Source organism: Sinohyriopsis cumingii, chromosome 18 (genome assembly GCF_028554795.1).
Source record: "Sinohyriopsis cumingii isolate HCF-2022 chromosome 18, ASM2855479v2, whole genome shotgun sequence".
Classification (NCBI taxonomy): domain Eukaryota; kingdom Metazoa; phylum Mollusca; class Bivalvia; order Unionida; family Unionidae; genus Sinohyriopsis; species Sinohyriopsis cumingii.
Window position 1 is genome coordinate 25,089,918 of NC_142978.1, and position 12,389 is coordinate 25,102,306.

At 36.0% G+C, this 12,389-nt stretch overlaps 2 protein-coding genes across 2 annotated transcripts in view; one reads left to right on the top strand and one right to left on the bottom strand.

The window, feature by feature from the left end:
- The window catches only part of LOC149776244 (protein mono-ADP-ribosyltransferase PARP15-like), a 48,763-nt gene extending 42,222 nt beyond the window's left edge, over positions 1-6,541 (top strand). The window contains exons 7-8 of the mRNA XM_089942284.1: positions 5,206-5,345; positions 5,815-6,541. Of these exons, the coding sequence (XP_089798410.1) occupies positions 5,206-5,345; positions 5,815-5,991 (317 nt within the window). The 3' untranslated portion in view covers positions 5,992-6,541. The remainder of the gene's footprint in view (positions 1-5,205; positions 5,346-5,814) is intronic.
- Positions 6,542-9,665: 3,124 nt separating this feature from the next.
- Positions 9,666-11,645, bottom strand: LOC149776245 (uncharacterized). The gene is made up of 2 exons (XM_089942624.1): positions 10,997-11,645; positions 9,666-10,789 (listed from the first exon to the last, which is right to left on the bottom strand). Exons 1-2 carry the CDS (start codon positions 11,643-11,645, stop codon positions 9,666-9,668), a joined length of 1,773 nt encoding a protein of 590 aa, XP_089798750.1.
- Between the last annotated feature and the right edge of the window lie 744 nt (positions 11,646-12,389).

Genomic DNA, 12,389 nt, shown 5'->3' on the forward strand with positions numbered 1-12,389 from the left:
TTTGATTCTGGTTGGTTACGTTAAATAAGGGGCGTGTTTCCCGCACTAAATTTCCTAGGTTTTAATATCGCCACATGAAAATTTTAATCAGTCTAAGCTTTTCCTGGAAGAGGAAACTTAAGAGTAGGCTCCGGGGATTTGCAAGAAATTTCCTCGTAAAAGAACTGTTGTCCAAAAGGGACTGTTGTCGAAAGAAACCGACGAACCAGTTTGGCTATTAGAGGGAGGAACGTTGAAAGCAATGGTAGAAAATAGCTCCTGAGACGTATACTGTGACTTTATCCTGACACGCATAATGTGACGTTATCCTGAGAAGTATACTCAGAAGTATAGGGAGAAGTGCAGTGGGACGTACAATCCCGGGACGTAGTCCTGTGACGTGTTAATTTCTGAAACGTATTCTGAGAGTATCATGAGACGGATGGTGGAAAGTATCATCCTGAGATCCAAGGGTCTGAACAGCTACAGTGGAAGCAGAGCAGACTGGGACAAGCAGGTTATGCAATCGTACTAGACGTTGACTTCGATTGTTCACTCGATCCTATAATGAACTAAATCTCTATCAGTAATAGTTCTGTTATTTTATTTAAATCTATTTGTGTTTTCTTTGTAATTTGGTGAAAGTTTTATTTCTAAAAGCAGAGTATATTTCTGATATAATGAATTCTCACAGTTGTTTATGTAATTGATTAAACTGCTTGTTTACATGTACGGGATAGTAGGGATAGGTAAAGGCGAAAGAACGCCATAGATCACTTGTCCACCGATATATATATATTTATATAGTGCATATATTAGTACCTGAACTGAGTATCCCAACTGTTCGAGTTAATCAACTTCTTCGTTCTGAGAAAAGCAGCTTACGCAATCACAGCATGCACGTAACTGAAAAGCCACATGAAAACTCGAGATAATTACATGATTTAATTACAGGCGAAATCTATAAAAGGGATCAATATTACAAACATAGACGAACAAGGTATATAAATATGTAGCATACCGGTTAATTTGGCGTCCGAATAGCCGATATTCACCAAAAGACTAGATCTTGGACTGATCTGCATAAATGTGTTACAAGTATGCAGCACCAAGTTAATTTGACCTAACTGCTGACTAGTGATACACGGGACAGATACATACAGACTGCCTTTTAGCAGAATTATTTAAAGATATATCATCTAGCGGGTCTTTAAGTGAATAAGCGAAATCCACTTGTTGGATTGTTCTAAAACCTCCATTTCGGTTAAATCTCAAGAATGGCCATTTTGCACGCTCTAATTGTCTTTGCAAGCAAAACAACTTCTCCGTTTCCGACAAATAATTTTTTTAAAGTACATGTACTCTTCCTTTACTTTGGCGGCAATTGTTTTGATCTTTGCTCATGCTCTGTGTTACTATAAGTGCTGTCAGTCCTATCGGCAAGATATAACTGGTTGAGTAATTTACACGAATAACCACCATTCATAATACCCATGGTTAGCCTCATTTCCCTAAAGGTAGCCTCACTAATCTGATCTGGTCTGCCGAATCTTGACCTCAAACAGGTGTTAGCTTAAGAAAACCTGACTAAGGCTGTAGCATATTTAATTAACGTGTAAATACCATTACAACGCCACGTAATTGTAGGAAAATAGAAGTGATCACTAAAACTAAAAGGAATTGCTTACTTAGTGGTATTAGTTGATAATAGAATATGGTACTGCACATTTGTACAGAAGTAAAATAACAGACATCAAGTAAGTGAAAAATACAGATTATCATACAATCTCTCTCTCTCTCTCTCATAATGGGGCATAATTTGTATTTGATCATGATGTGCAATAATAAAATTATGCTGGAATATCTGTCTTTGTGATGGTTATTCATATTCTAACTTGTCACGTCTAACGCACACATATCAAATTTAAACAACGTTTATTACCAGCATTATCTATTACTAATGCATATTGCTTTAGCTCATTTAGATCGTACGTTACATTTTAATACTGACACTCATGTAATTGTTTAAAATCCTTCTACTATATTTTTTCATACACGATCTTTTCCTCAAAATGAAATAAAATATTACTTTGCACATTATTTTTCGTACTTTTTGAGAATTTGTTCCATACGAAAAAATGTGACATACGATAAAGCTATTCAAATGACAAAATCGATATATAAGTAGATTTGGAGTATAAGATGAAGCTAAGATTTTCTGGTCGAAATTATTGTCTTATTGGCCGGCATATGATATACGGTAAATATGGATTGATCAACAAATAATCAAATAATATTCGATATTAGACTGTGGAAACCCATGATCTGAGTTTGTATTTGTATTGTGGAAATCGTACATAATTCAAAACAAATTATTTATTAAATATTTTCGATAGAATTACTAATATATATATATATATATATATATATATATATATATATATATATATATATATATATATATATATATATATATATATATATATATATATTATTCCTTTGGGATTACTGTGAACGTATTTAAAGATTTTCTGGACTGCATCTTTGTGTTCCATCAAACTATTCAAGACTATTTGAACTCATTCCGCACATTCGATAATTTTGGACTTGTGATATGACATTTAGGAATATTTGGAATTTAATTCACAATAATGAAAATGTCGTTTGAATTTTTAGTTCGATTTTGTGGAGAAATAAATCACTTGTTGAATTTACTTAAATTGTTGGTTTCACTTCCGGCTGTTACATATTTTAAGACCTAGAGTAGTAACACTGTAATTTGCTGACAAAATTTCGTCGAAATTTAACTGAAGGGTGTGCCCTTCAGTCCAGTTACAGACGAACGTTGTTTCTTTGAGTTAATGTCTTCCCAATTCCTTTAGGGCTTCTGAAATTAGGCAGTAATCATGATGCCGAATTTTCAGTGGTAATTTACTCGTTTTTGAAAACTCTTTCTCTGATGCTCGATGTTAGAATTCAGCACTTGTCCTTTCTTTACAGTTTCAGTTGCAAACGTTAAATTGTTTTCGATATTTAGTATAACTGCCAGCAACACAAGAAAGACGCTAGTATATGGTGACCGAGAAAAGGTCTTTGCAGTTTCGCTTGAAGTGTGCATTAAGTGTTAGATTATTCTGATGTTACCTTCCTTATGTGATGAGTTCATCATTCAATAACAGCTGCACAGTTTAGATGACAGCAGTTTATTCATGAATATATTTATCATATAGTTGGTAGGCTTTACATACACTGCTTGCTGCTTCGTATTATTGTTATGTCAACACGTTTGCATATCACCATCGTTACCCATCGATACCCATGAAATCCTTATGCATTATTTTATTATTGGATGGCTCTATAGATGATTGACTGTTAAAAGAATATATTTATAAATGTCATTGGCTATCGAATATTGCTTCAAATCACGTCAAGAAATTATTTTATCACTTTCGAGAATTTAAATTTGAAACGTCTGAGCAGGGATGAAAAGAAATGCTGAAAATTGTTCTTCTTTCAATCTGGACATTTTCCTCGCAATATTTGAGCAATTTTCTAAACATAATGTCTTATTAGCGCGCAAAAATTAGAAATAATTTGGCGAGTTTAATTATCTAATACTACTACTATTAATAATAATAATAATAATAATAATAACAACAATAATAATAATAAACTATCTTTAACGAGGATGACATATAAGGTCATGGCTGACCCATCTCCCATGTGGTCCTCAATTTTTGTAATCGGCTATGTCAAAATTTTTGACAAAAAATACACAAAATACATATACAAAACCATGCACATAACCATGTATCGTTTCACACTCATTCATATATATTTAAAATGAATGAATATATGTAACTAGACTGGGAAACATATATATATGAATAATATTCAATACACAGTTACATGCATTTCAGCATAAGTCGTACTATATATATTTATAGATATGATGATGAAGTTTTTGATTCAAAACTTTTAATATGTCATTCCAACTGGTCAAGAAAGAATTTCTTTAATGATATTTTAAAAGAAGCAAGGAAGTTTGAATTACATATGCTCAGTGGTAAGGAATTCAATACAGTAGGTGCTGATACAGTAAATGAGCTTTTGTAATGCCTGGTTTTCGACCACGGAATCTGGAGATCATTGTTAGTCGTCGATCGGAGTTTACGCCAGTCTTTGATGATCTTAGTTCAAGTATGCTAATGATACAATTTGGAGAAAGACCGTTTAAAGACTTGTATTTCATGGTGCCTTAAAAATAAAGAATACTTTTTTGTATAGGTAGCCACTGCAGACGTGAGAGCAAAACATGAGAGGGAGACATAACATGAAGTTTCAGTATTATTTGGGCTGCCCTTTTCTGGAGTTTATCAATTCTGGACAGATTATAATTTGATGTGTTTCCCCATATGGTACAGCAGTAGTCTATCAGTGGTAATAAATAACCTGACAAATAAAGTTCAAGTGATTGGGGAGGTAGAAATTTCGAAAGTAATTTTAACAGTTATTCATTTGACTACCATTGCACATAGGTGATTGATATGTGCATTCCAGCTGAGGTGTTGATCAATGTAGATACCAAAACGTTTTTGATTTTGGACAGTAGATACGTCTAAGTCATTTGAAGTTAGAAGTAAATCTATGCTAGTAGATAGACGCTACCTTGTTCCGATTGTCATGAATTTCGTTTTAGAGGTGTTAATACTCAATTTGTTTTGATGACACCAAACTGATTTATTGTTGAGGTCGATTTGAAGTTTATATTTAATGTAGTCGAGAGGTTAACCAGATAAATGCCATGTCGAATTGACAACGAAAAGATTTGTGTTAGAGTGCGCTGGATACAAGGCTATGTTATTGATAAATAGTAGAGAAAGAAGAGGCCCTAATAAAGATCCTTGAGGAGCACCACTTAAGATATGACATGGTTCGGATATATATATTTGCCCTTGCAAACAAACTGGTGTCTGTTATTGAGATACGACGTGAACCAGGCAACTGAGTTTGGAGAAAACTTGTGGCTGAATGTTTTTTTTTTTAAATGAGCACCAAATATAAAACCAAAATCGAATGCTTTTTTAAAATCAATGAAGATTGCGCCAGTAAGTTTGCCCGATGCTACTGCTAGCAACCATTGGTATATATATGGCTAATGGTTCAACTCTTTAACAGGTTCAAATCTTTAGCATAGTACTTTAACTTCATACCGTATACTTTCAGCATGGAAATACGTTGCAGTAGGCCTTGGTGTTGGTACTGTTGGATTTGTAGCGACCCCACTTATTGCCGTCGCTGCTCTTGGAGCTGTTGGTTTTACAGCGGGGGGAGTGGCGGCAGGTAGCATTGCCGCTGCTGTACAGGTATCAATGCACTATTTAAATCCATCCGCTTCTCTTGCATCGAATTAAATTCCACAGAAAAGTCATTAATATTTATTTCTCTTGTTTTCTCGTGTGAGACCTGCTGAGAAAAGTACAATGTAACTGGTATTCAGGATCTAGCACACTCAGTACCCAAGCAGAATTCGGAGTACATTTTATTTTAGTTCGACTGTGGAGCATTTTAGTAGGATGACAATGGCTGACAGATCTCACTTGGACCATTATGGGAAGTCTTTAACATTCAGAATGTCGCATATGTCATTGACAACAATTATATTTTAAAATGCAGAATAATCTATGTTGAACATTTGGTACAATGCGCTCCAAAACTTATTTCAGGAAATGAGTATAGTCTTCGATTTTAATTTAAATTTGGAACAAATAAACGTTGCATGTAGATGGTAGGACAACGATGAATTGTATTATCAAAATTAGTTATATCTTGCAGGCCACTATCGGTAATGTTGCAGCCGGATCAGCATTTGCAATGGCCCAATCGGCTGCGGCGACTGGCGTAGTGAGTGTTGGGACTCAGTTAGCGGGCGGAACGATATTCGGAGCAGCGAGTGCAGCTTTGATGAGGCTGTTGAAGAGAAAAAGACTCACAAAACAGAAGTATCACTAGAAAAATGATTTGCTTCCCCATGATAGCTACTGCTGGACATGCTTTAGGGTTTTCTGTAATTTATTTAACATGTAGCAGATGTGATGTGAAATGACATAAAATTTACTAACTTTTAAAGCTCTTTGAAATAATTTTCGGAGATACAGTAGCAAGTAGCTGTGCATTAGGATGAAATATTTGGCACGTTGTTAAACCGTTGGTTATTTACTCTTTTGTTCTGCATTTTCAAATCATTTGACGGTTATATTGAAATAATGAATTGTTCAGTCATTTGCCAATAGTGAGTCATATACAGACAAATGTTAATTCACATACACAAGAAACAATGTAAGTACACAGAAGCATGCCTGTTGTGAACTGCATTAAGTGATGGCAAATTAAATCACTGTATGTTGTTTAATTGCGCAAACTACTGATTATTTGAAATGTGAATTTCAGATGACCGGCTCCAATTTCTATAATACAAGTCTTAAAGTTGTGACTAGAGTTAGGAAATACGATTGATCAAGTTTATGTTTTTCATAAATAATCGCTTGAATATAAACTTAAGTTCAAATTAACTGTTACATTTTGTCATTGAAACTAATGCCAAATTCTGGCATTTCTTTTCCGATAACAACAAATATTGACTGATGCAAATCGTCCTTATGTAGAATAGACATTACGATTTGACGAATAAAACATTGTGAGTAGTGAATAGGGACGGTCTAGGGACTAGGGGACTTCCATGTTAAAAAGGGTATATCCACTCTGGGGACTATGTAAATTTAACATAGGAAGCAATATCCACTCTAGGGACTATGTAAATTTAACATGGGAGAAAAAACGTATCCACTCTGGGGACTATGTAATTTAACATGGGAGAAAAAAAGTATCCATTCTAGGGACAAGGGGAATTTAACATGGGAAAAAAATATCCATTCTAGGGACAAGGGGAATTGAACATGGGGAATAAATCGTGGGACTGTCTAGGGACTAGGGGAAATGGAACAGGGTCGGGACCCTATTTTAATAAGGTCCCGACCTGATGGATCTATGGAAAGGGAACAGGCGAAAATTGAAACAGGGATGGTCTCTATTTTTTTATTTTTTTAACCAAAAAAATAAAAAATTGGGGCTAGGCAATGAAAGTCAAGGTCTTTTCGAGAGATAGGAATGGCCCTGAAAAGGGCCTTTGGTTTCATCATCTTCTTCTTCTTTCATTTCCTCCACTTCTTCCACCAATTTCTCACTTTTTCCATCATTCCTTTCTTCTTCTTCTTCTCCTCTGGCATCCAGTCTGGATGGCCCAATGCTCTGAACTTTTCCTGGACTTTGATCCAATTCTTATTGAGCCTCTCAAACTCTGCCTGTTTCATTTTGTTTTCCTGATCTTTTCTTTCTTTACTTCATTTCTCCTTTATTTTCTTTACTTCTTCCTCCATTACTTTTCTCATTAGTTCTTCCGATTTCTTAAGCTGGTCCGGGCCTTTTTTGACAAAGGACCACTCTGTCCATTCCATTATGTCTTCCAAAAAACATCTTACCTCTAGCACATTATCCATGGCTTCTTTCAAGTGACCAATCTTTACATACTCTGGATCTATAAAGCCTCTTAGTCTTTTTACTTCTTCTTCTATCATCTCTTTCACCAGATCCATAGCTAATTTCAGGTTTGTCACTTGCCTTCTGACAAAATCCCTAGTAACTTCATGCTTCCATTCACGTTCAATCTTTTTCACTACATAGGCTCCATCCACCATCCAGTACCAAATATCCTTCAACTGGTTAAACTGTTCTGTTACAGCCACCATCTTCCTTGTCTTTATTCCCTAGAATGGTGCGAACGAATGAATGAATATTGAATTATAGACGCTTACGTACTAGTACTTTTGCGTCTTGTTAATGCCTGATGACCAGGCTATTTATTTGATCGGGTTTGTAGGAATGGTGCCACTACATCCCCGTGTTTATATGCGATGACCGCATTACTTAATTACAATGTCTGTCCGTGGCAAGGGAGGGAAGGCATGAGTCCAGGAGGAGCCCGACGTCACAGGTCCATGTTGTTAGAAACGCCAAAGCCTATTGTTCAAATCGAGTCCAGTTGTACTAATGGACGTTAAATATATCAATGTCGTGTTAGCCACTGTAATTATCCTGATCTTGATAGTTGTTAGTTTTGTTTATGTTAACCTACAGCAGTTTTCTTTTCTTTTGTTTATGTACAGAGTGTACTTTTGTATATGTATATAAAAAAATAAATGATGCCAATCAATTAGGTGTTTGTCACCCGTTACTTTCAGTTCTTGTATTGTAATTTTTAAGTTTTGAATTTTGATGGCGGTGTCCAAAAATGATCATATTGAATTAGGGCCAAAAAAATTCGGTATGTCTGAAGAGCCCTCTAATAGCCAATGTGAGAGCTTCTTTTGGGGCAATTGACCGATGTCTGTGTCTTCTTTCTGTCATCGTTTTTGTGGGTTGCTGGTCTTTTCTTGTTGGAGTCCCCTTCTGCTCAACTGCCACACACCATTATCTTAATTATCATTGTGCCTCAAACTCTAATATAATAATATTTTTTTTTTTTTTTTTTTTTTAATAGTTAAAATTGTCAGCACGTGGTCTGAAAAAGTCCTGTGCTCCCTGTGTAGTGTGTTATTAATGATAAGTTTTGTTGTGACTTTAGTTTAGTTCTGCCTTGTGCGGAGGGTCCTGATGACTGGGCTTATGTCACCTTATATATCTAAATTTAGGGAGTTAATGTATTCTGTTCTTGTTGTCAGACCTTAGATGTTATAGTTAGAATATAGACATGCAAAGTTGGAAGGTAGAGAAGGGAAGATTGGTACATGCATGTATTTTAATAATTTTATGGGTGCAGGCACCTTTGCTGAATACTCAGGTCCGGGTGGACTTATCAAAGGTGCCTGTCTCCCCAGTTTCTTAAAGATAGTTTTTTTGTTGTTTTTTTTTCCCTTTCCCTTTTCGTTAGTTTATTTTATTTCATTTTTAGTTTTTAGTTTTAAAATTGCTATTTTATTTTATTTAATAATTTTTTTTGTTGTAAAGATTTGTATTGTTTGTAAAGTTAGTTATTCTTCTTTTTTATATATCGAGTATGGAGGCACCTTTGCTGAGTAATCAGGTCCTGGGGACTTCTCAAAGGTACCTGTTCTCGTTATTGATGTGTGTTTGGTAGCCTGTATTTTTTGGTATCCTGTTTGTATTTTTTACCTTGAGTGTGCTTTTCAGCTAGCAATTAATGCTCTCAACTCATTGGGTTATATCTTGTCATACTTGTTTATTTGTTTTAAGTATGTTATTATGTTTTTGTATGTTAGGTCTTTGTTGCTGTTTGTTTTGGGATTTATGAAGTCTGGATATTTGTAGGGCGATCCGATTTTCTTTTGTTGTTTTTGAAATTCCATTCTGTGCGAGTGGTAATAGGTGCACTGATTAAAAACGTGTTCCAGGGTCTCTGTGCTGGTGCAATGGGGACAATGGGTGTGGTTGTCCATTCCTTTGTTGAGATGTCTTCCAAAGCTTCCCTTGAGTAAGGTTTTAGCGGTCCTTATTCGATTTATGATTCTGATATCTGGGCTTTGCAGTGTTCTAGGTATTGTAATATGTCTCTCCACCTTTTTCTGCCATTGGTATAGGTGTCTGCCCTTGATGCTATTGTCCCATGTTTGTTACCATTTATGGTTGATTTTCTGAGTTATTTGACTATATATTTCTGTAACGCTATATTGCATGGTCAGATAGGTATTTTTTGTGAGGCTGGATTTTGCACTTAGGTCTGCTTTATCATTTCCTGGTAGGTTAATGTGTGAGGGTACCCACAGGAATGTTAGTTTCTGTTGTTTGGTATCTATTTCCCTTATTGTTTGTAGCGCTTTTTCCATGAGATTTGCTCTACTTTTGGAAATACCAGATTCTAGTGATTTAAGTACACTGAGGGAGTCGGTGATGATTACGTGTTGTTTTGTGGTTGAAAGTGTAATCCAGTTTAGTGCCTCATTTATGGCCCAAAATCCAGCTGTGTAGATTGAGTAGTCGTCTGGGAGTCTTTCAGTTATTTCGATGTTATATTCTGGGATAACCACAGCTGCTCCCGTTCTTTTTAACTCTTGCGATTTGGAGCCATCTGTGTAGATTTTAACATGAGTCGGGTACTCTTCCGTTATGATCTTTTGTATTTCTGCTAAGAGTCCTATTGGGTTTTCGTTTTTGGATCCAATTTTTTGTGCTGTCAGGTTGATGTCTGGAGTCCTATTTTTCCATGGTGTTATGTCTATTAATTGGTGTTGTTCAGCTTGTAGTCCCCATTGTCCTATTTCGGTACAGAGCGTATGTACCTTACTGGCTGCCGGTGGATTTGGGACAAGTTTTGGCCTAAATGTTATTCGGCATTTGGTGATTGTACTTTTGGTGGGGTTATTATCCGAGTGTATGGAGTTCCTGGTGGTATACCTAAGGGTTTGTTCCTCCCTTCTTAGGTATAGGGGTAAATCCCCTGTAAGGATTTGTAGTTCTTCTAGGGCAATGTTTGGAAGTGTTCCTGTGCAGAGCCTTAGTGCTTTATACTGTATGTTGTTTAGTTTGTGAAGTAGTTTTGTGCTTGCCGATGCATATACCTGGCAGCCATAGTCTAATTTGGATCTAATTAGTGACCTATATATCATTAACATACTTTGTTGATCTGCTCCCCATGTTGTTCCCTTTATGTTTTTAAGTAGATTTAGATCTTTATTGTATCTCTGTATGATGTTGGTAATATGAGATTGCCAGTTTAATTGTTCATCCAGCAACATTCCTAGAAAGCATGTATTTTTGACAAAGTTTATTGGTGTTTTTTGTAGATATAATTTAGGGTATGTTATTTTACACTTATTCGTTGGGGAAAAAAGCATTCCTACAGTTTTGGTTTTGGATATTTTGAAGCCCCAATTGTCAGCCCAGGTTCCTATCTTATCTAGGTTGAGTTGAATTTGTTTGATAATTTCTTGGCTGTTTGGGTTGCCTGCTTTCCAGATACCACTATCATCAGCAAATTGTGAAAGTTCCACTTGGTTGGTGTTGACGTATTTGCTGAGTTCATTGATCATGATGTTGAATAGAGTGGGGCTAATCACACTCCCTTGTGGTGTTCCATTTTCCAATGTGTGTTTTTCTGAGTGTGCATCCCCTACTCTTGTTTTAATCTGTCTTCCAGTTAGAAAGTTAGAGATCCAGCAGTGCATGCGTCCTGTAATACCATACTGGTTGAGTTTGGATACGAGTCCTTTGGTCCACACCATGTCAAAGGCTTTTTCTAGATCTAAGAAGATCGCAATAAGATGTCGGTCTTTCTTCCTTTTTGCATTGAAAGCAAGTTTGATGTTGGCTTCTAGCCGGATGAGTTGATCTATAGTAGATCGTCTAGGTCTAAATCCGCTTTGATTCTCTGATAATAATTTGTTTTGTTCTAGGTGGTGTTTTAATCGGTTATTTATCATAGTCTCCATAAGTTTACACAGGGTGTTGGTCAGGGAGATTGGGCGGTAGGAATTAATATTTGTAGGGTCTTTCCCGGGTTTGGGTATGGCAATGACTATTGCTTGTTTCCATGTCGTTGGTATGCTCCCTGTTTGCCATATTTGGTTAATTAGTTGGAGAATTATATTTTCCATGTTTGGAGGTATTTTTTTGTAAAATTCGTAGCCTAACAGGTCTTCACCTGGAGATGTTGATTTTTTGTTACGTAACGCCTTTCTCCATTCATTTATATTAAATAATTCATTTAGTGGTGTATTTTCGTTGTTTGTTTGGTCGTTAAATAGGTGCGGGAATTCCGTTTCGAGAATGGTGGTTTGTTTCATGAAGTCCTTGGTGTGATTGCTGTTGCTGCTAGAGTTTGCAAAATGTTGGGCCAGTTGTTTGGCTTTTTCTTCGTTAGTGTCCGCACCAGGAATTTTTGGTGTTGATTTTGGTGTGTTTCCTTTCATGATTCTAATCTTTCCCCACACTTGTTTTGAGTTGCTATGATGGTTAAGTGTGGAGCAGTATTTTCGCCACGAGTTGATTTTGGAGTCCTTAATTGTAGTCCGAGTTATGGCTTCTTTACGTTTGTATTCGAGGAAGTCTGCTGTTACTTTAGTATGTTTGAACCGATTTAGTGCTTTCTTTTTGGCCTGAATTGCTATTCGGCATTCCTCTGTCCACCATGGTATAGGTGTTTGTTTTATTTTATTCTGTGTTTTCGGTATACTGATTGTAGCTGCTTTGTTGATAGCTTGAGTTATGACTTCATAAAATTGGCTGTTGTCGTGGTTATGTAGTTCCCCTAGTGTAATTTTTTGTAATGATTTGTTGAATGTATTCCAATCAGCTTTTTCAGTTTTCCATTTTGGTATGATTTTAGTTTGTTGCTTAGT

Coding starts and splice junctions, on each gene's coding strand:
- LOC149776245 (XM_089942624.1), bottom strand. CDS start 11,645: ATGGAAAATATAATTCTCCAACTAATTAACCAAATATGGCAAACAGGG. Junction 10,790..10,996: donor TAGTGGTATCTGGAAAGCAG/GCAACCCAAACA, acceptor CATGCTTTCTAG/GAATGTTGCTGGATGAACAA.